Source organism: Alexandromys fortis, unplaced genomic scaffold (genome assembly GCF_014885135.2).
Source record: "Alexandromys fortis isolate MF-2015 unplaced genomic scaffold, M_Fortis_MF-2015_v1.1 scaffold_27, whole genome shotgun sequence".
Taxonomy (NCBI): Eukaryota; Metazoa; Chordata; class Mammalia; order Rodentia; family Cricetidae; genus Alexandromys; species Alexandromys fortis.
The window spans coordinates 11364782-11387298 of record NW_026067952.1 but is presented as its reverse complement, the minus strand read 5'-3'; the positions used below and the strand labels follow the sequence as shown (position 1 = coordinate 11387298).

At 48.4% G+C, this 22517-nt stretch overlaps 1 protein-coding gene across 2 annotated transcripts in view; it reads left to right on the top strand.

The window, feature by feature from the left end:
- Positions 1 to 9354: 9354 nt before the first annotated feature.
- The window catches only part of Mmp24 (matrix metallopeptidase 24), a 43221-nt gene continuing 30058 nt past the window's right edge, over positions 9355 to 22517 (top strand). For both annotated transcript variants that reach the window (XM_050151096.1, XM_050151098.1), the window contains exon 1: positions 9355 to 9562. In XM_050151096.1, coding sequence (XP_050007053.1) covers positions 9398 to 9562 — 165 coding nt within the window. In that variant the 5' untranslated portion in view covers positions 9355 to 9397. The remainder of the gene's footprint in view (positions 9563 to 22517) is intronic.

Sequence of the window (22517 nt, the reverse complement as noted above, 5' to 3'; positions counted from 1 at the left end):
GGTGGCAATGGGTGGACACAGACTAGGAAGGGGACTTCTCGGCACCCGAGAATTCTCTGCATTTACATCGAAGAGCTGGAACCTGGAAGAGAGTCAGAGGGAGGGCACAGAGAGCCCAGGAGGAACATGTGACAAACAGTTTTAATAAAACTGTGGGACAGGCAAGACGGCTCAGCAGCTGAAGGTGCTTGCTGCCAATCCTGAGGGCCTGACTTCAACTCACGTGGTGGGAGGAGAGGACTGACTCCCACAAGCTGTCCTCTGACCTCCACATCCGTGCTATGGTATTTCCACACGCATATTAAATAATTAAATCTTTTGAAGTGTATAAGAGCCAGCTTGGGTGGAAAAGCTCAAGAACAGCTTACCAAAGCAAGTCACCAGGAAGTTCTTTCTTCATGGGCATGTAATAAGCCGTGTGGAGAAAGGTGGTGGTTTTGAAGTGGCACTCAGGGGTCTGGGCCAGCATCTTGAGCTTGTGGGCTCTGCACTCACATGGGACCCCACCCTGTTTAAATGTTCTGCTTTGACCGTCTTGAAATGCTTAGCATTCAAACTCACTTTGCAGTCAATGACCACCTTCCAGGTCCTCCTGCCTCCCCCTCCCAAATGCTGGGATTACATTACAGGGTTTTTTGCACAGGGGACTCTGAGTTCTCATTTTGCACTGGGCCTTGTAAGTCATGTACCAGGTCCTGAAAGAAGCAAACACAAGGCAGAGACCCGGGCATGATGACACCTGCCTGTGATGGAGGATTGCAAGTTTGAGGTTCTGTCTCAAAAACAAAACAAAACAAAACAAAAAAAAAACAAGAACAAAACATATTCTATTTGTGTTATTTTAATTAATTGAAAATATATGTCTAAATGAGATAATCAAAATAGGGTCTAATTGAAACCCTATTTTTAAAAAAAGGAAGGAGAGAGAGAGGAAGGGAGGAAGGAAGGAATTCACAAACTAAGGTCACACACACAACAGTTGACAGCAGAGATGGAGAGATGGCTCAGTGGTTAAGAGCACCGACAGCTCTTCCACGGGACCCTAGCCTGAGTCCCAGTATGCACACGGAGGCTTCCAGCCTTCTTTAACTCTAGTTCCAGAGGATTTGGTGCCCTTCTCTGCCCCCTCAGGCACTGCACATGTGTAGTGCACATACGTAAAACAAAGGCACACAAAATAGAAATAAATCAATCTTTTTGTTAAGTTGACAGTGGACGTGCTCCCTGTCGCCCTGTTCTCTAGCTGTCTAGCTCTCTGGCAGAACACCATTACAGCCATCACTTCCAAGAGCTCCTTTCCAGAAACTTCTGTGTCTTCCCACTAGTGTGCACTGCAGTGTGTTACCCCTAGGGTTCTGTGCTTTGGTTTTCTTCCATTCAGTGTTACACTTCGGGAGTCATAAGTAGAAGTTGTAGGTCTATACTGCCTGCACCCAGGAAACTGAGGCAGGAGGGTAAGATGGTCAAGTCTGTTCTGAGCAGCTGCTAGAATTTGCTTACTATTTCTGTGATAGGATATCACGACTTAGAGCAACGCAGGAGGGAAGAGCTTCTGTGGCTTGCAGTTCTGATACCAGGCAATCCTGAAGGGAGGCCAGGTCAGGAACTCGAGTTAGGGACCTAGAGGCAGAAACTGAAGCAGAAGTGTTGCTGACTGGCTCGCTCCTCATGGCTCAGTCTGCTTTATTGTACCGCCCAGGACCACCAGCCCAAAGATGGCACCGCCCCCAGTTCACCAGCCCTCCCACACCAATCACTAATCAAGAAAATGCACTATGGGCTTGCCTACAGGCCAATCTGATGGAGGCATTTTCTCCCATCCAGGTATGGACCAGGTCCTACCCTGCTTAGCTTCTAAGATCACACAACTGTTCAGGGTGGCATGACTGGACACTGGAGATGCTTTCTTTAAAAAAAAATATTGATTTTTATTGAGCTCTACATTTTTCTCTGCTCCCCTCCCTGCCTCTCTCTTCCCCCCTTCAACCCTCCCCCAAGGTCCCCATGCTCCCAATTTACTCAGGAGATCTTGTCTTTTTCTACTTTCTACTTCCCATGTAGATTAGATCTATGTAAGTCTGTCTTAGGGTCCGCATTGTTGTCTAAGTTGTCTGGGATTGTGGTTTGTAGGCTGGCTTTCTTTGCTTTATGTTTAAAAACCACCTATGAGTGAGTACATGTGATAATTGTCTTTCTGTGTCTGGGTTACCTCACTCAAAATAATGTTTTCTAGCTCCATTTTTTTGAAATAATTTCCTAATTAACAAAGTACTTCCTTGTTTTAAGATGGGCACATCCATAGTGCCCATTGTGGGTGTTCTTTCTTATTGATGGTCTTCAGGGGAAAGCAGCAGCAGGAGTTACCTTCAAACCAGTTGAGTCTAGATCTGCAAACAGAGTTGAGGGACAGAGGCTCCGGCTCTTCTAGACCCTGGATAGTTCAGCCATGCCTTTATCCTCTGTGGTTTGTCAGTCAAAAGTTCAGTCTTTCGTGGCTCACAATTTTTAGACACGTGGTCTGACTAGCGTGTGTTACACGGAGATTAGTTTTTCAGTTTTATCTGTTTATACATCCTCATCTCAAAGATGACTTCCTTTTGGCAAGTTTCCTTGAGATCCTGGATTTCCTCCGAGAATGACCTCCAAGGCCTCGGAGGGTCTGGAGGACGATGTCCTGAGTTGTGATTCTTGGTCCCCTCTGATGTGTGCTTGGTCTCCGCCCTTTCGTCTGAAAACTGTCTCACTTGCCCGACTTCCTTTCAGTGAGCAGCGGTGCACCTGACTTAGGGGTCACAGCCTGTGCCCCATCGAGCCCGATTCAGCTCCCAGCACCCACATCAAGTGGCTCACAGCTGTCTGTAAGTTCAGTTCCAGAGGATCTGATGACCTCTTCTGGCCTTCATGGGCTCTAAGCATGTGCATGGTGCATACACATACTTGGAGGCAAAACACTCATTCATATGAAATAAAGTCAATAAGATACCTCAATTATTTCTCTTCCTCCCTCCCAGCTCCTTCTCTGTTTTCTCATTTTGGCTGTTCCTTCTTAGTTTCTTTTGCTGGTTCCTCTCTGTTTTCCTAATTTTTTCTTCTTATGGGGTGCCGGGAACTGAACCTGGGCCCTCTAGAAGAGCAGCCAGTGCTCCATTGCTGAACCTTCCCTCCAGTCCCTGTTTTCCTAATTTCCAATAACAGTTGCTTTAGGAGTCGTTCACTATATCTTTCTCCCTCTGTGTGTACTTATTTCTCTAAGACATTTCTTCTGGTCCCTCGGCTTAAAATATTTTTATTTTGAGACTCTCCAGTCCACACTCCACTCGACTTGTCTCCTGAACCAATGCCTGTGGAGAAGGAGGCCGTGGGCCTCGTTCACTTGAGTATTTAATAGCGGTCTCCCACTTCACACATCCCAGACGGAGCTCTTGATATTTCTACTCAAGCTGTTCAAGGAATCTTCTTTGTGTCGAATAATGGCAGCTGTGTTGCAGTTGCTTGGGCCAGCTCTCTGTGACGTGACTCTTCTCTCCTACTTCATAGCCAAAGCTTTGTCAACTCCACTTTCAGAATCCTCGAAGAGCCCGGTTCCCTCTCACTGTTTCCACAAGGATCCTGACCCAAGACCTCGCCATTTTGTGCCTGGATTGCTGTGGTAGCTGCTCACTGGGCTTTCTGCTTGTGGCCTTCCCCGCCATTCTCTAAAGACCAGTGGTTCTGCTGAGACCTAAGCCATAAGATGTTTCTTCAATTCTCAGAAACTTCCAGTAGAGCAATCACCTTCACCTCAGCCACCCTGGCCTCTACATTGTCCCTTAAACTTGCCTGACATTTTCTCACTTTAGAACATGTCCACCCGGTTCCCCTCCCCCTGAATCAGTTCTCCAGTCTTCGTCCCTTTGTTCTTTCAGAACTTCACACATGAGCACACATGCATGTGCACACACAAAACCCTCATTATCTCTCTAGTCACTCGATCTGCAATTCCACAAAAGGCACAACACACACACACACAAACACACACACACACACCTCGAATTTCCGGTCCTGACCCCATGATTTTCTCAACAGTTAGTACTACATAAATACCTACTTTGATGATTTTGCTCATTGTATGTCACCCGATTTTAATATAAGTTCTTTGAAAACTGAGATTTTTGTTTGGTTTTCATTTTTATTACACTTTTAGGGGTGTGCATTCATGTGTCTTAATATGTGTGTAGAGGTCAGAGGACAACTCAGTTCTCTCCTTTCACCATGGAGGTCCCAGGAATCAGACTCGGGCTTGTCAGCCTTGGCAGCACCGACTTTTGCCCACTGAGCCATCTTGCTGCCCCCAGAGCAGAGCTTCATCTGATTTGTTTATAGCTGTACTGCAAGAGCATTCAGTGCAAAGTTGGTATTTAATAAATATTCACTGAGCTAAGAAAATACTTTTTAACTTATGTCTCTCCTCAGTTTAGAACTCTCTGACAGTTCCCAAAACAGAGTTCTTAAACTCATTGGTCTCAAGAACCCTTTATACCCACAAAAAAGCATTGAAGACCCTAACAAGTTTTTGTTATCTGGAGTGTGTGTGTGTGTGTGTGTGTGTGTGTGTGTGTGTGTGTGTGATTTAAGATGATACTGTGGGGCTCTGGGCTAACTCAGCAGTGGAACATTCACCTAACCTATGAGGAGGCCCTGGACCTAGTCTCTAGCACCACAAAAAAGTCAGTATCTAAATAAGCAATCATAACCACAAGTCTGTAGACACAGACAAACTCTGTAATAATTTCCTAAATAAAACACAGTGAGACAACTGGCATTATTTACACTTTTAAAAATCTGTTGGAAAGTCTGGCGTAATAGGAGTTAACTGCATTTCCATGCCTGCCCCCATAATGAATCTACGATGACAAGCTAAGAACCTTCTAGAAAAGTACACAGCACTCTCACGAGAAACTGAGAATCCAAGCATTCATACACAGCTGTGCCTTTGTGGCCCCCCTCCCCGCCTACATGGTCAGTTCCTGCCGGTCACTCGCGCCAGGCTCGCCTCCCGCCACCTTTAGACGGTTCATTTCCTCCCTCTCCTCTGTTCTCTTCTCTCTCAAGACAAACATTGTGCTAGTCACTTGCTGTCTGTATCTTCCTCCAGACAGGCTCCACACCCAAATAATCTTATTTTCCCAGCCCCTCCTGCAGTGTCTGGGAGTCGAATTCTATGCAGTAAATGCTTGTTAAATGAAGAAATGAGAGGGGAAAGAAGAGGGGTCTTGTAAACAAAGACTGCTCGTTCGTTTTCCGGCCATGCAGACCCAAATAATCTCACAGAAACTATATTAATTACAACATTGTTCGGCCAATAGCTTAGGTGTACTCCTAGCTCTCCCTTACGCCTTAAATTATTCATCTATGTAGCTCCATGAGACTGGCCTACCAGTAAGGTTGCAGCGTCTGTCTCCTTCAGCAGCTACACGGTGTCTCTTTGACTCCACCTGCTTTCTCTATATAACTCTGTTCAGATTTTCCGCTTGACTTTACTGTGCTAAGCCAAAACAAATTCATTAGCCAATAAAATCAACAGATATACGGAAGGACATCCACATCAGAGTCTTCTCTCCCTATAGTAACAGAAAACAGTATTTCTGCATAAGAATCCAGATTTTAGAGTAGGAAATATGATGTGATCAAGAGCATTACACACACAAAATCTTATAATAAAATCATACCTGTACAATAAGTACATACTAAGTTGATTATTTTTAAAGGTTACATTGGGCATGGTGGCCCATGCCTTTAATCTTAGCACTTAGGAGGCAGAGGCAGGCAGATCTCTATGAGTTCAAGACCAGACTGATCTACAGAATGAGTTCCAGGTCATGCAGATATACATAGAAAGACCTAGTCTAAAAAAATTATCGTTCAGGGGATATGGCTCAGTTGGTAGAATGCTTGCCTAACAATCACAAAGTCCTGGGTTCGATCCCTAGCAGTATCTAAACCTGATACGGGAATGCGTACCTGTAATCCTAGTACTCTGAGGAAATGAAGATCATCCTAACTACATAGTGAAATTGAGGCCAGGCTGGGCTACACGTGACCCTGGCTCAAGGGAAAAAAAATCAACCATTTCAAAATTTTCCCCAACACTTAGTTGACCACATTGATCATAAAGTGAATCTGAAGCATTATGTGGTCTTTTATTTATAAAGTATAGGTGACAGGCAGGCGGGGGAGGAGGGTTGCGACAGACACGACACCAGTCTCATTTTACAAAGAAGGAACACAAGGCTCAGAAGATGAGATGACTTGCCCTAAGGCATACTGAAATCAGCCACCTGGCTGGGGCTTGAATCCAGGCATCAGGCTTGAAATGAAGTTACCTTTTCTTTATCCCATATCTGCCTTGGTTGTGAGAGCCTGAGAAGTCAAGCGTTCCAGTGAATACATAAGCGATTACTCCGGAGCCTTCTAAGCCAGCTCTGGCTTGTGTACCGTCTTTGCTATAGCTCTACCTTGCTCTTGCTAATGAGACCATCTTAGGGACCCATCATATGCACCCATTTGCTCTTTTGTTCTAATTTAAGACCTAGTCTACTTTAAATCATTTGTCTGCTCCTATGTGTAGGTGTACAAGTGCCCACAGAAGACAGAGGCTCTCCCGCACGCCCGCACCCCTAAACTGAAATTATAGGCGGTTGTGAGCCACCCAATGGGAATGCTGGAAACCAAGCCCTGGTCCCCTGTAAGAACAGCACAGGCGCTTTCAGCCGCTGAGCCATCTCTCCAGCCTGCATCCTTTCGCTCCCATTTGGCTTCTTGCCATTTATCCACTGCCATCCCCACTCTCCACCCCTTCATCACGCAGAACATTCAGTTTGGGATCATCAGTAGCAGCAGTTCATGGGCATTTGTCTTAAACAAAGGAAGTCGGCCCCTTTCCTTCCCTGGGTGTTTCATTTTCTCCTGGAACACAGTCCTCCCAAACCTTCCCAACATGAGCAATTCATTATCTTCCTTCAGTGTTTCTGCAATGCTTTGGTTTCCTCTCTACCATAACTTACATAACCTTGTGGGTTTTTTTCTTTCTATCTCCTCCCTAGGTTGTAAGTTGCTATTCACCAGTCTTCAACCTCCTTGCACTCCTAAAACTGCCAACTCCTTCTCTCTCTTGGAAACCCTCCTCCTTTTCCCACGCCTCGGTTGAGATCCTGATGTTTAGCTCTTTGGGAGGGCGTGGGTGTATAGGGTAAATGTGTGTGGGGGAGGCTGCACTTTCTCATACGGGCACCTTGACTGTCAGAGATTGACATCAAGATGTCTCCCCCAATCACATCTCCACTTTGTTTGTTTATTTATTTTAAGACAGGGTCCTTCACTAGCACTCACTATTTTAGCTAGACTGGCTGGTGGATGGGGCCCTGCGATCTACCTCTTTCTATGCCCCCACAGTCCCCGTGCTGAGGTTGCAGACACACGACCGACCTTTTACACAGATGCAATGGGTCTGAACTCAGGTCTCATGCTTGTATGGCAAACGCTTTGTCTGTTGAGCCATTTCCCCCAAACCCAGCTCTATTTCAGTCTTTTTTTTTTTTTTTAAATCACTCCGGACTCTTGTATAGACTCTTCCATATGTCTTCAGATGTGGCCTCCGACCTTTGCTCTTCTCTGCTCCCCTCCTCCAGCGTCACCTGCCACACTTACCTGAAAGGTAACAAAACATCCCTTCTTCTCAACTCGCTCCTTGCCCATCCCACACCAGTCTCTAGAACCCTGACTCCCAGTTCCTTGTCACCTCCCCAAGCTAGTCCTCCTCATGAGGACTCCAGTCCTGTGCCGACACCGCCCCATCTCCCCACACTCTATTCCCTCCTCCTCTGCCGATGCCCTTTGCCATACCCTATCCCCTGCCATCCTAGCAAACAAAGTGTGTTTTGAGACCAGGTAGCTCCAGCTGCACGCTTATGAATCATATATGTCTGGCAAACTTATTCGTAGCATCCTCTTTATCCTAAATTGGTTTACAATAACAACCTGTTTCACAGGGCTTGTCTGTGAGGACTGGGGAGATGCATACAATTCCTACAATTCAGCTCAGTGTCTGGTGTGTAGTAGACATTCGGTAAACTATTGCTGTGGCCTGTGCCCTTTTGTGGGGACTACTGAAGTTCTCTCCCAATCTTTTCGCCAGTCTTTACCTTGGGAGGGGACTAACACAAGACATTTATTAAATGCCAAGGAGCAGCTGTATACAGCAGCAAGTACAACACCTTACAAAAGTGAGATGAACCAGTGCTTGGACGGAGGTCTATCCCTAACACACCTGCTCCATACCTCCAAACCACCAACCCACCATAATTTATACATTATCCTGCTCAGGAAAACCTCTAGTCACCCCCTCCATATGGGAAGAGCCCAGAGTGATAATCCCAGCACTCACCACCTGTTATCTCTCTCTTCCTGGCAGTTCTCTGTAGGAACACTACAGGGACCCACAGGGACTCCACAGAAACTGCCCCAACCCCATTCTGTACCCTCCACTCCTCCCCTTTCCTTCAGGGCCTTGCTAAAGCCTCACCTCCTTCCACGTAACTTTACTCAAGCCCCCTTGAGCCTGAACCCCAAGAATCTTTTCTGATACTCGATAGGTAGTGCCCCGTTTTTTCCGTGCTTACATTTTCTTACTAGGTGTGACCCTCTGAAATATACACCTCCGCTCATGGGTCTTCCTTTTTGCTTTCGTAGCCCCAGTAGCCCAGGGTACCAGGTGTAGAAGGTGATCCATCAATGTGGGACACATAGGGGATGGGAGATGCTCCCTCAAAGGAGAGAGCTTCCCAGGGTTGTCCCCCAACCCATTTAAGCACTGCCCAGGTCTGTTCTTTCAGCTTCTCAGCACCATTCCTCGAGGAAAGTCCCTGAGACCCCCTTCTCCGATGCCAAGCATTTCTTTGGCTCTTTCTTTTCAACCCAGATTGTCTCCCCAGCTCCTTCTTCTCCAGGGTTGCCCCTCAGCCCTTCTCCAGGGCTAGCCAAGGGCTGCAGACCCCAGGCCCGGCCGGGCCACCCCAGGGCCAGCATTATTTATCTGGCCTCTTCGCCCTCCCTCGGGGTTGCCCTCTTTGCACCCGGCGCCTCGAGCTAGCGCCTCCCGCAGCCCCGCCGCCCGCCGCCCGCAGGTCCCGCTCGGGCGCTGCCCCCCGCGCCCCCGGCCGCCCCTCGCCGGGGCGGGGCGCGCGGAGGCGGGGGCGCGCGGCGGCCGAGGCGGCGGCGGCGGCGAAGGCAGGCGGGCCGGGCGCGCGTCCGCGGCGCCGTGACTCGGCGGCTCCGCAGCGGCTGCAGCAGGAGGACCCGGCCGGAGCCGCCGCCGCCGCCGCCGCCATCGCAGCCGGGCGGCTGGGCCCCCGCCGCCGGGATGCCGAGGAGCCGGGGCGGCTGCGCTGCGCCGGTCCAGGCCGCGCGCTCGAGCGCCTGGCGGGCCCCGGGGCGGCTGCTGCCACTGCTGCCCGCGCTCTGCTGCCTCGCGGCGGCGGCGGGGGCCGGGAAACCGGCCGGGGCGGACGCGCCCTTCGCCGGGCAGGTGGGCGAGCGCGGGGCCGGGGCCGGGGTGCCGGGCGGGGGTTGGGGGGCGGCACCGGCCGGGCCTCTTTGGGGGTGGGGGGCTGGCGCCGGGTCAGCACTAGCCGGGCGGGGCCCACGGGCCGGGTTCGGTTCAGCACCGCGGACAGGGGCGGCGGGCGGGGGCGGAGCGGAGGGTCGGGTTGGCCGCGGTGGCGCCGGGGCGTGTGGCCTGCAAGGTTGTGAGTGAGGGAAACCGTACAACGCCTCAGAGTAAATAGTAAGCGCAGCCAGTGTGTTGTGGGCTGGAGAAGAAGCCGAGGATGTTGGAGCTGGAGAAGGGGGAGGGAGGAGGGCGAGGACCGACCGGATCGCTGTCTTGGTGACTGGAGGGCCATCGGGATAGACTGGATCGGCATGGCCCCACTAGGCAGAACTGAGGCCAACTGACAGTGGGGGTGGGGGGTTGCAAGAAAGCACATTTCGGCCCAATGCAGGAAGTTTGTAACAATTGGAGTTGCTCAGCCAGCCCAGAAGGCGGTGAGCTGCTCATCACTGGCATGTGAAGTCGGAGCTCCAAGAGGGGATTGGATGGATGCATGCATAATGCCTGCATGGATACACGCATAATAATAGTCGTGCACTATGGGCCAGGCTTGGCGCTACATTTGACAGGAATTAGCTCATTTAATCCTGGTATATATTTTGTGAGCTAGCTGTAGCACCTGCCCCCATTTTACAGATGAGGATACAGACCCTGATGGTTTAAGTAATTTGCCCAAGGTCACAGAACTAGTGAGTTGGCTCTAGTCTTGTTTAAGCCAGGACATTATATCACATGGGGTCGAGGGCAGTCGCACTAATTTCTCTGCTCTCTCCCAACTTCTAATAAATAATGTTGAAACAGAGTTAACGTTGCTGGAGGAAATTAGTGGTAGCCTGAATTATCCTGAGAGGAGTGGTTAAGCAGGCATTCTGTTAAGAAGAATCTGCCAGAACAGCAATTTTTTTAACGGGGCAAGAGACTCCAGGGATCATAAATTCTCTGAAATTTTCTGCTAATTTGTGTTTCTATGTGAAAATGTATGGTTTTCTTGGAGAGAAGCTCTAGATTTTTTTCAGACTCTCCAAAGATGATATGTTTTTAAAAAATTAGAATGTGTTAAAGAATCCTTTGCCCCAGCTGATAGTTGGCCTCCTAAGGGTTTATAATTGTTACCTGACTTTCAATGAAAACTTTCTCTAGTTTGTTTGTGGGTTTAACTCTGCCACACATCACGATTCATGGGTTTCCACTGGAGCAAAAGTAAGATTCTTCTAGACTTCCTGAATGTGAGCAAAAAGAGCCCCCACCCTGGAGATTAGGGTGTGTGTGCTCTCAGCTGACCTTGGCCCCTGGAGGTCTTGTGACTTTCATCCTTCTTCTCGACCGTCACCAACTCTGAGAGATGAGGCTGAATGAGCTCAAGTGGGAGCCCTTCTTATGCCCGTGGCATTTTGCACTTTAAGAGAAGACAGTTTGCTTAGATGTGTCAGGATTTGAAGAGAAGGTTATGTTTACTTGGTGCTTATCCCTCCCGGCCTTACAGGCTTCAATTCTTCCTCTCTCACACCCTTGTCAGTGTTAAACTTAAGCTCTCCCATCAAGGTGAGCCACCTCCGAGAACAGTCACATTTATCCTAGGTCACTTTTGTTGTTCTCTGTGGCTATCAGGAGGCGTTCACTCTCAACCTGACCACTGTCTCCAGATGTGTCATTCTTTCATAGAGACAGGGTCATTTCTGCTTTGATTTCGGGTCCTGTCCTGTTGCCTCTCGTCCTTTTGTCAGATGTTCTGATCTACACACATCAGGCCATGTGGAAAGCTATGCACAAAGCACCTGGTCTAGCCTGGAGCACAGCACCATGTGGGGGTTATTTCTACCTGACCGCATCGACTTGCAGTTCTCCACACGGATGTCCAGCTGCCGTTTTGCTCTGCTTCCCCTCTTGGCATAACATTACCCTGCCTGAAAGGGTTTAATAAGTGCCTCAGTCCTGGAGTTTTCTTTTTGCTCTACTTTTTCTGAATCGCTTATAAAAAATTAAGTCAGACAGGTCCCAGCGTGGTCTCTTGGGGCCCCTTGCACTCCCATCCACTTCCATTCTGAGACGTGACTGGCTGTTCCCGTCTGGTCTTTCCTATCCCTAAGTGTGTTCTCAGGCGTTGATGAGAACATGGCTGTTCCGGACCATTTAAAACATCTATCGAAAACTTTTAGAAATCATGGAGATAATTTGCACCTAATTACCCCTTCACTGAACACTAGTGGGTGACATGACTGAAAATTTATAGAGATGTCATTGCTTGCCAGCCCACAGATAATGTTGCTCACTCCTCTGTCTATCTTGAGGCCCTGGGAGTCCAGCCCCTCCCTACCTCCCCATTAGCGAGCCATCTTTCCCACCCTTCATGGATAATGCATCCTGACTCCAGATAAGCTCGCCTCTTGTTTACCCTAAGACGGGCTGCCAGGGTTTCCTGGACATGGTCACGTGCCATTCACTGCTGTGCCTCCACCCATTCGTCAGAAATCTTTCCTGAAGGATTTGGCTCACAACGGCCTCTCTAGGAAACCCCCTCCCTCCTCCCAGCATCATTTATTCCTCTCAGGGGAACATTTAGGGGAACATCCCCAGCCAGTGTGTCATTTAATTTTTGAAAATACTTACACATTGTTTGAGAAGAAAAAGATTGTGGATCTTGGTCAAGCTTCTTCCCAACCAAACTCTAACACAATCATCAACCTTAAATATTTACCATTAAGTACTGTGTTCTTTATGTTCAAGGGTTACATTGAAATAGGCACCGATAGCACATGGGTTTCAAGGTCCCTTTAAACACCTTTTCTGGGGAATAGAGGGAGCACTCAGCTGGTACAGTGCTTGCTGTGCAAGCATGAGACCCGAGTTCGAACTCCAGCACCCATGTAGAAAACCTGGGGGAGCACTCATTTGTTACCCCAACTCTGGGGAGGAGAAAACAGGGTCCCTGGGGCTCAATAGTCTGCCTGTGCTAATTGGTGAGCCTAAGGTTCCACTGAGAGACCCTGTCTCAAAGGAAAAAACAAAAACAAATACAAAAAACAAAGACAAGATGGATGGCTCATGAGGAACAACGCCTGAGATTTATCCATGGCTTCCACATGTACATCTAACACAGAGAGAGGAGGGGTACCACACACACATACTCATGCACACACACACGCTCACTTGCACATCTAACACACACTCATGCACACACACATACAGAGAGAGAAAGAGAGAGAGGTACCACACACATGCACACACACACACACACACATACAGAGAGAGAAATAGAGAGAGGTACCACACATATGCACACACACACACACATACTCACATGCGCATCTTTTTTTTTCTCACATGCACATCTAACACACATGCGCACGCACACACACAGAGGTACCACACACACATACTCACATGCATATCTAACACACACACATAGAGGTACCACACACACAATACTCATGCACACACACACAGAAAAAGAGAGAGAGGCACCACACATACTCACATGCGCACTCACAAATAAAGATCTTATTGGAGGGATGCATCGTGTGCCTTCCTGGCCTGGACCTGGAGTCTACTCCTGTAGTAGTAAGCAGTAGTGTCAGAACTCACCCTTGAGTTCTCTCACACCTTCTTAGGTGGAATGTCACCCAATAATGGTGACCTACAGGGAAGAGGGACTGAGAGAGGTGGCCATCACCGTAGCAATCACCAAGTAAACACACCGCCGATCTTACTCCTTCAGTTGTCTTAAATGAAGTGTCCAAGGACACAAACTTTGATTGCCAATGATTGAGACCAGAACTGGTCCCTGACCTCCTGGCTTCTAAATTGAAAGTGTTTTTCTTTACAGTCTTCGGCTTTTGATTTCATATCTCTGGTCTTTCATTACCAAGGCAAGAAGAAGAAAAAAAAAAAAGATTCAATCTGTTTTTGCTTTCGCTTTCTTGAGTGTTTCTTTTGTACTTTGATTGTGGGGTGAGGGAGGGTTGCTACCAAGTCTCTAATTGGATCCTTGCCTTTTGCTTTATTTTAAGCATCCCTGTCTCTTAGTGCGAGCTGGGGAGAATCTCCATCTACGTGTTTGTCCTTCCTAGGTATGATTTGAGAAAAATCAGAGTAGACAAAAATTTTAAGCCACTGAGCGCAGGCCACATGAGTAAGCGTGACTCCGAGACTCGGGCTGTAATGGAGTCCTGCCCAGGAGGCTGGTTTTGAGTGATGTGCTCTGAGAGAATAAAGAGCTCTCTCTGGTTAGCGCCTGCAGTCAAGGAAGTGAAGATCCCTGGATGAGTCGGGCTGAGATAGCCCTGTGAGGAAGCGCTGACAAATTCCCAGGTCCCCCATGCTTTCAATATCACTGTAGCCTCTGATACATCCCGCTCTTGTCTGGGGAAAGAGAGGCCATTAGACGTTCTCTCTGTCCTATGCCTTCTTGTGTTACTGCGGATTTTCCTGGTGTCCTAACAACCTCTGGATGTGTAAGGAGCATCAAACTTTCCAGTCCCTGTCACATGTGTGTGATCCTGGCAACGGCCTCATGACGTAGCCAAGAAAGCCATGCTCACTTCATGGATGAGTAAACCGTGGCTCAGAGAGATGACAGGGCTTCCTGTCAGCTTCTCCAGGGACCCGCCCACAGCTAACAAACGAGGTGGAGACCAGAGCTGGAGTCCCTGTCCCTGTGCTCAGCACTTGCCCCCACCTTCCCCACGCGCCAAACTGCCCCGGACCTGGATTACTGAGGCCGCCATTTTCCACTTGTCCCATGCCAGACCTTGAAAGGTGATAGTTTAAAAATCAGTAAATTATACTGCTGGAAGTAAACCTGAATTGTATCAAGAAATTCGTGGTAGGAATCACTTAGACTTGTAGATAATATAGAACTGTGTGAACTCCTAATGAGGAAACAACTAAAACCATCATTTTCCACCCTCACCCCCACCCCCACCCCATGCCCAGCACTGTGTCAAACACCTAACCTGAGAAATGCCTTTACTCTCTTGTCTGAGTTCCCCAACCATATTCTTCAGACAATACTTGGTACCCAAGTATTCAGCAGTTCTCTTGAAGAATACAGTGTACTAGTGTGTGTGTGTGTGTGTGTGTGTGTGTGTGTGTGTGTGTGTTTATATATTTTATTTTTGAGAAAGGGCCTTGCTGTGGAGCCCAGATTGCTCTTGAACTCAGTCATCATCCTGCATCAGCCTCCCCAGTGCTGGGATAATACTCAGCTTTGTACTTGAGGCAAAAAATCAGGAATAGTCAAGCCCTAAGAAGGGAGGGCATGAGATGATCCAGCTGAGCTCAGAGCAGTCAAAGGATGCTTCAGGAGAAATGGCAACTGAGATGAAATCAGACGGAGGAAAAGAGAGGAGAGTGGTGGGCCAGCAATCCAGGCAGAGAAAACCGGGAACCATGGCTTCCCCTGAGTTCGTGGCATGTTTAGGAAACACTGGAGAACTGGATATATCTGGGGCATAGAGTTACTCGCTTGTTTCCAGTCAGAGTGGAAGGAGATGAGGCTGGGAAGGGAAACTGAGCAGAGGGTAAGATTGGCTTTCGCCCAGAGGCCAAGGGGCCTCATAAAGGCAGAGTGGAGAAGTGGCCTGTTTGGAGGCTGTGAGGAGGCTGAGGGCCCGATGCACTTGCCCCTGAGCTGCTCTCTGAGTGCTGGTGGTAGTTCCAAGAGTTGTATGCTTACTTAACAGGACTTAGGCCTGAGGGCCGGTGGCAGGGAACCGCATATGGCTAGAGCTATGATCTCTGGCCCTGCCTCCACCGTTGCTGAAGGGTTTTGCATTTTCATTTGTTTGTGTGCAATGCTAGAGTTGAAACCCAGGGCCTCAGGCTTGGTGCATATTATGATGTACCCTGAGCTATTCCTCAGCCCTGCACAGAGGTTTTAGAGCCAATCATTCTTTCCCTGGACTCCAGGACTCATTTCACTCAAGTTCTGATAAGTCTTACAGCACAAGATTTTTCAAAAATCGACTTTGATCTATGCTTTAATAATATGTACAACAATAGCAAAGTCGCGCGTAGTAAATGTGTGTGTTGGGGGAGGGGCTTGGGTATCTACGTACCCATAAGTACGTAGATAGGTAACATTTTATGAAAGGTTATACATATAGCTCTAAAAAGGTGGAGAAAAACAGTCATTGTTATTCAACTTTTGCTGGCGATGAATACTTTTTCAACTCAATGGTGCACACAAACAGTGTTTCCAGAGCATGAGAGTTCTCTTGCCTTTTCTCTCCCCACCAACCCCAGGCAGTGCCTGTACACACGGACATTCTGCATCTACTTCTCTACACCGCTATCTTAGCCTAAGCTTCTTATTTAACTTTAAAGCCTCCCCACCTGGGCAGCCCCTTACCCACTTCTAATCCTTTTTGAAGGAGTCAGGGGATGTTTGGAAAATGAATCTATATGGCTTTAGCTGTTTATGGTGGCACACACCTTTAAACCCCACTTGAGAGGCAGAGACAGGCAGATCTCTCTTCATAGCAAGTTCCAGGCCAGCAGGGGTTACATAGTTAAACCCTTTCTCAAACAAAACAAAACAAAAACCTCTATGAGATCTGTGTATAAAGCCAATACAGGGGCTGGGGCGTGTGTCATAGTTGGTAGTGTTCGTGTGGTATGCATGAAGCCCCGGGTCCTGTCCCTGTCACCACATAGACTACATGGTGTGGCACACACCTGAAATCCCAGCACTTGAGAAGTGGAGGCAGAAGGATCAAGAAGTTCTAGGTCATCTTCATGTAGTTTGAGGCCAGCCTCGACTATAGAGGACCCTGTCCCCCCACAGCCTCCCCCAACAGGCTGGCAAGATGGTTGGGCAGGTAAAGGACTGTGCTGCCTGATGATGCTTAAGGACATGAGTGTGATGCTCAGAACTTGCACAAAGGTCAAAAGAGAATGCCACAAAGTTGTCCTGTGATGGCCACACCTGTGCCATGGTGTGTGTGTGTGGCGCGCGCGCACACACACACACAGAGGGGTGAGGGTGGAAAGGAGAAATAATAAAAATTACTAAATACATTTTTAATAAGTAAAACCAATACAGCAGAAAGTATAGCCTGTTCCATGCTATCCTACAAACAAGGCTTGGGAAACCTGTCGTCCCTGATGACCTCTTCCCCACGTGCTCACGTTGAGGCGTGAGCAGATATGGAAACAGTAAACAGTTCGTTGCATTTCTGGATGATAATTTCCTAATGTCTGTTTTACTATTTTTATTACTTTCTGAATGCTTAAACTCTTTAGCAATAACGAAATGTTTAATGCACTCCAATCAGAGCATATTGTTCCCACCCTCCTCTTGCTCAAATGACTTCTAAGACAATGGCTAACCCATTACCACTAAACAGCTACTAATTTTTTAAAAGATTTATTTATGTTTATTTCCTATGTATTGCCTGCATGGATGGCTCTGTATACCACAGGCACCCAGTGCCCACAGTAGTCAGAAGAGGGCACTATATTCCCTGGGGCTGGAGTTAGAGACAGTTGTGAGCAGTCATGTGGATGCTGAGAATTGAACTTGGGTCTTCTGGTGCTCTTAACCACTGAGCCATCTCTCCAGCCCCAGCTGCTACTAATTTTCATTATGGAAAACTTTCAGACACACACAAACGTAGAAAGTACAGTAGGCGTGGCCTGAGGCCCTGTGTGGCCTAGTGAGGCCCTGTGTGGCCTAGTGAGGCCCTGTGTGGCCTAGTGAGGCCCTGTGGCCTAATGCTCCCCCTCACGCTTCCTTTTCTTCCATTGACTCTCTTCAGTGGTTGCTAGACTCCAGCCACCTTGGCACACTTTCTACTTTTCTAGTCTACAGACTCCTTCCCTTTCAGAAACTGAGCAGAGCCAGGCAGTGATAGGGTGCATGACTTTAATCCCAACACTTGGGTTTTTTGTTGTTGTTGTTTGTTTTGTTTTGTTGTTTTTTGCTTTTTGTTGTTTGTTTGTTCTTCGAGACAGAGTTTCTCTGTGGTTTTGGTGCCTGTCCTGGAACTAGCTCTTGTAGACCAGGCTGGTCTCGAACTCACAGAGATCCGCCTGCCTCTGCCTCCCAAGTGCTGGGATTAAAGGCGTGTGCCACCACCACCAGGCTAATCCCAGCACTTGAGAGGCAGAGGAAGGTGGATCTCTGTGAGTTCAAGGCCAACCTGGTTTTCAAGAGCTGGTTCCAAGAAAGGCTTCAAAACTACAGAGAAACCCTGTCTGAAAGAGAGAGAGAGAGAGAGAGAGAGAGAGAGAGAGAGAGAGAGAGAGAGAAGAAAAAAAGAAGTTGAACAAAATAATTTCTTTCCTGAAAGGTTCACTTTTTTGAGCTTTCACTTAGCCTTGTCTATTGGTTCACGGTCTCATCTGAGACGTTATACAGCTGGGGAGAGCACCCCTGACATCACAGGGGTCGAAGCCTGTTGAGATCTGGGTTTAGACTTTGCAACTGGCAACAAGGAACTAGAGGGTGGGCTCCACACCCAGCCCCTGCACTCACATGGAGACTCACATACTAGCTAGAGGTTGTCTAGTCCAACCGTTTTCCCACTAAGGAAACAACCCTAACCACTAGTCTTTGTCTCCTCTCTCCCTGTTCCTAAACTCATCAGGAAGCAGAGGGAACCTGAAGGCAATGGAAAGAGTAAGGAAGACCAGGCCTCCTCCCTCCTCTGAGTGAATGAGAGTGTGGCCACACTCCTGGCCTTAGTCAGAGGCCTTCCCAGAATTAGAAAACGGACATCCCAGTGCTGACCCAAAACCCCAAATGTGCCACCTCCCCAGCCCTGGTGATTGTCTGGCTTGTGGTGGCCTCTTGGGAGTGGGCCAAGGACATTGTGTAGAGCTCCCGGGAATTCCCGTTAGTGCACTTACCACCCACTGGAGAGCTGATGGCAGCCAACAGGCAATGCTGTACCCTTAAGGTGTTTGTCAAGAAGCTCAGCTGGGTGTTGTGGGCGACTCTGAGGGCCCTTTTTAGACTGGCTGGAACTGAAGAAGAAGGGAGAGAGAGAGAGCTTTTGGAGGCACCGTAGAACTCTAGAGTGGGAGGGGGGTAACACGTCAGAGAGAACCCTCCCTGGAGGCTGGAGGCTGCGCTCCATTCCTGCCCCCCCTGCCAACTTGCTCTGCAATTTTAAATAAGTGACTTCTCCTCCCTGCATTTCATTTTTCTCTTCTGCAAAACACGCCTGTGAAATTACATGATCTTCTCAATATCCCTGAGCATCGCATTTCCTGGACCCTTGAATGGTTTTGTATTCAGTAGGACATTTTTAAAAAGTAGTTCTAACATGGGGGACCAGCAGCAAGGGCCCTCAGTTGCAAGGCTAGAGGAGAAAGGTTTTAGTGGGACAGGAATTCAAGGGAACAGACCCAGTGACCAAGGTGATCCTGGAAAGGTCACCAGAGAGGCTGGGACAGCAGAAGTGGCCAAAGATGGTGGTTACCGTATTGCAGAGTGTGGACACAAGAGCGCAGTAACAGCACTGTTAAAATCAAGGGCATAGTGTTCATGTATTAGTTTTCTATTGTTGCTACAACAAGTTGCCACAAATTTTGTTAAATAAAATAATCCAGCTGTTGGCCAGGCATGGTGGCACACACCTTTAATCCCAACGCTTTGGAGGCAGAGGCAGGTGGATTTCTTGAGTTTGATGGCAGCCTGGTCTATATAGAAAGTTCCAAGTCAGCCAGAGCTATGCAGTGAGACTTCGCCTCAATATTTATAATAATAATTAGAAAGCTGTTAATATAACTCAGTTGTACAGTGTACAAAAGGGATTGAGTTCAATTCCTCACACCGCAAAAGCGATCTGGAAACGAGAAGTCCAAAACGGGTTTTATGGACCTAAAGTCAAGGTATAGGCATGGTGCATTCTTCCTCAGGCTCCAGGGAGACTCTGTGCCTCTCGGCTTCCAGGCTCGGGACCCTCTGCTTCTCTATGACGTCTCTGACTTGGACTCTCCTGGCTCCCTCCTCTAAGGCTTCTTGGGATTCCATGGCACTGTCCTTGGTGCTCCCAGCTAATCTCCCTGTTGGAAGATCCTTGGTCCTATAAGGACAGTCTCTTTTGCAACACGACATTCACAGGCTTTGAGAATTTGGATGTGGACATCTTCAAAGACCATTCTTACCTAATGCTTCCCGTCACTGAAACCTCTTAATGATTCTTTTATCATCCTCTTCTACCAGATGAGGAACAGGACCCAGAGAGAAGTTAAGTCATTTGCCCGAAGGCATTCAGCTAAGTTAGCAGTAGTGTTTGCACATGACAGTCTATAGGTCCCAAGTGAACTATCTTCAGATAGGGCCCTATCCAGCCCTCAGATAGAAAGAGAATTATTGTAACTCTCTGGAGGATGCTTCCGAAGATCTAGAGCCTCTTGCATGCTAGGGACATGCCACTGGCCATTCCTCTAGCCCTCCAACGATACTCCTGAATTAGCATTGGCATACCCCGCTCCTTTCCTTTTCCAGTATCGCTTATTCAAACGTCTGGAACCTTCCCTGACCACACTCTGTAGAATAGCTGGCCCAGAATTCTGTCTCCTTGGCCTACGTCACCCCATCCCCACTCTTATTACTGCTGGTTCTCCCTCTAGATGACAACCGGAAGCAGCTGATGGGTTTTGTTCTGTTACAGCCCTAGTACACAGAGCCTGCTCCATAGTAGGTTGCTCAGTAAATATCACTGGGGCTGGACAGACGGCTCAGAAGTTTAGAGCGTTTACTGATTTTGCAGAGGACCCAGGTTCAGTTCCCAGCATCCACATGGTGGCTCACCTGTAACTCCTATTCCTTTTCTGATCCCTGTGGGCACCTGCGTATATGGGGGTGCACATACACACCCACTCAGGAACACACAGATATGTACCTAAATATTCAAATTTTTAAAAGTAAAAAGTAAATATTGAATGGGTAAATGAGGCAGAAACAAGTTGATTTGATATTTAGAAGGTAGGACCAATGCTTTTTGGTAAAACACTGGATTTAAGTAGTAAGAAAGAGCAAGGAATCATGGGTCATAGGAGGCCTCTGGTTTGGAAACCAGAGGCAGTGATGGTGCGGGGTTCTGGCACAGGAACTGTCTGAGTTGGGGTTTCTGATGCCGTGATAAACACTGGCCAAAAGCAGCTTCAGGAAAGGGTTTGTTTTGCTTACACACTCAGATCACGATCTGTTATGAAGGGAAGTCAGGGCAGGAGCCGGGAGTTAGGCCATGGGGAATGTTGCTGGCTGACTTGCCCTCCATAGCTTACTCAGCCTGCTTTCTTGCCCTCTCATGATCCACTCAGGGGTGGCTTCACCTCCCGTGTGCTGGCCCTCTCACATCAACCGTTAATCAGGAAAATGCCCACCCCGCCACCAGACTTCCTACAGGCTGATTTGATGCAGGCACTTCCTCAACTGAAGTTCCCTCTTCTCAGATGACTCTAGCTCGTGTCAAGTTAACGAAAAGCTAACAGCCCGGGAGCCACAGCACAACCCTGTGCGCTGCGATCTGAACTCTTTTGGCGCGTGAGAAGCAGAAAGTCCCAGGAAGGGGGAAGCTGCCCGACCACACGGGAAGCCTAAATCCTGCCGCTCACTGGTTTTATAACTCTGGGCAATCATTCAGTCTGTCTAAACCTCAGGTTTCTCATCTGCAATTGGGAGCCACCATCCCTCCCTCATGGTGCTAGCTCCTTGGTGTTGAGCACAATGCCCAAGCACAGAGTCGGCCCTCAGATAATAACATCTATGATTGCGACTCTAATTAGATCATCTCCACCTGTCAAAAGTTGTTCCTTCTAGAGTCAAGATCTGGGTCCTGCAATCTCTCCTTCTGCACTCTGTATCCACAGGGCAGCTCTCCTTCCTGACTTCTCGTTCTCCTTGAAGCCCCTCTCCTCCTCCCTGAATATCTCTCACATATCCTTGTTGGGCGGTTCCTGGTTTGCTTGTTTTCCTTGGGGGAGTTCCACTTTGTTCCTCTGCTCCATAGACAAACCCCTGAGATGGGATTTGAAACACTCTCCATGCTGAAGCCTGTGCTTTGTCCCTATAGCTCACATTGGCACCCAGGTTATGGACTTGATTGCCCAGACAGTGTGTGTGTGTGTGTGTGTGTGTGTGTGTGCGCGCGCGCGCACAAGCGTGTATGTGTGAGCATGTATGCATGTGTACATATATGCCCATAGAAGTCAAAGGCCAGCTTAGGCTATTGTTCCTCAGAAGCGATCTATTTTGTTTTTTGAGACAGAGTTTCTCTCTAGCCTGGTGCTAGGCTGGCTGGTCACAGAGCGCTGGAGACCTGCCTGGGTCCGCCTCCAGCACTGGGATTATAGAAGCACGCCTCACCACCCCCAGCATTTGCACTTGGGTTCTAGGAATCTAATTCGGGTCCCCCTGCTTGCACTTTACTGACAGAGCACCCTACCTTCCAGGACCCCAGATTCTTTTATCACAGTCTTTAATTCTCTCTTCCTCATTCGAGTTCAGAGTTCCAAATCAGATACCTGACTGTCTGGTCCTTCTTTTTTTTTTTGGTTTTTCGTGTCTGGTCCTTCTCGATGGACTTCACCACCATTGTTTTTCTGACATGCCAGCGGGCACTTCACTCCTAATCAGACCCCTGACCTTTCCTGCAGCCAGATCATCTGAATAGATGTGATGCTCTCAAATGCCCTGGGAACCATCTGTTGTAACCGATCCAGCCTCTCTCTCCTCCCCAGGCCATCTTGGTTTTCCAAGTGTGCGCTTTAGCCTCACCAATTGTCTTCTCTTTCCACCCCCATCACTACTTCTAATCTCACCACCGCCTCTGCCGTCTGCCACTCTCTTCCCTCTTAGGGCCGCATTCTCTCTCTCTCTCTCTCTCTCTCTCTCTCTCTCTCTCTCTCTCTCTCTCTC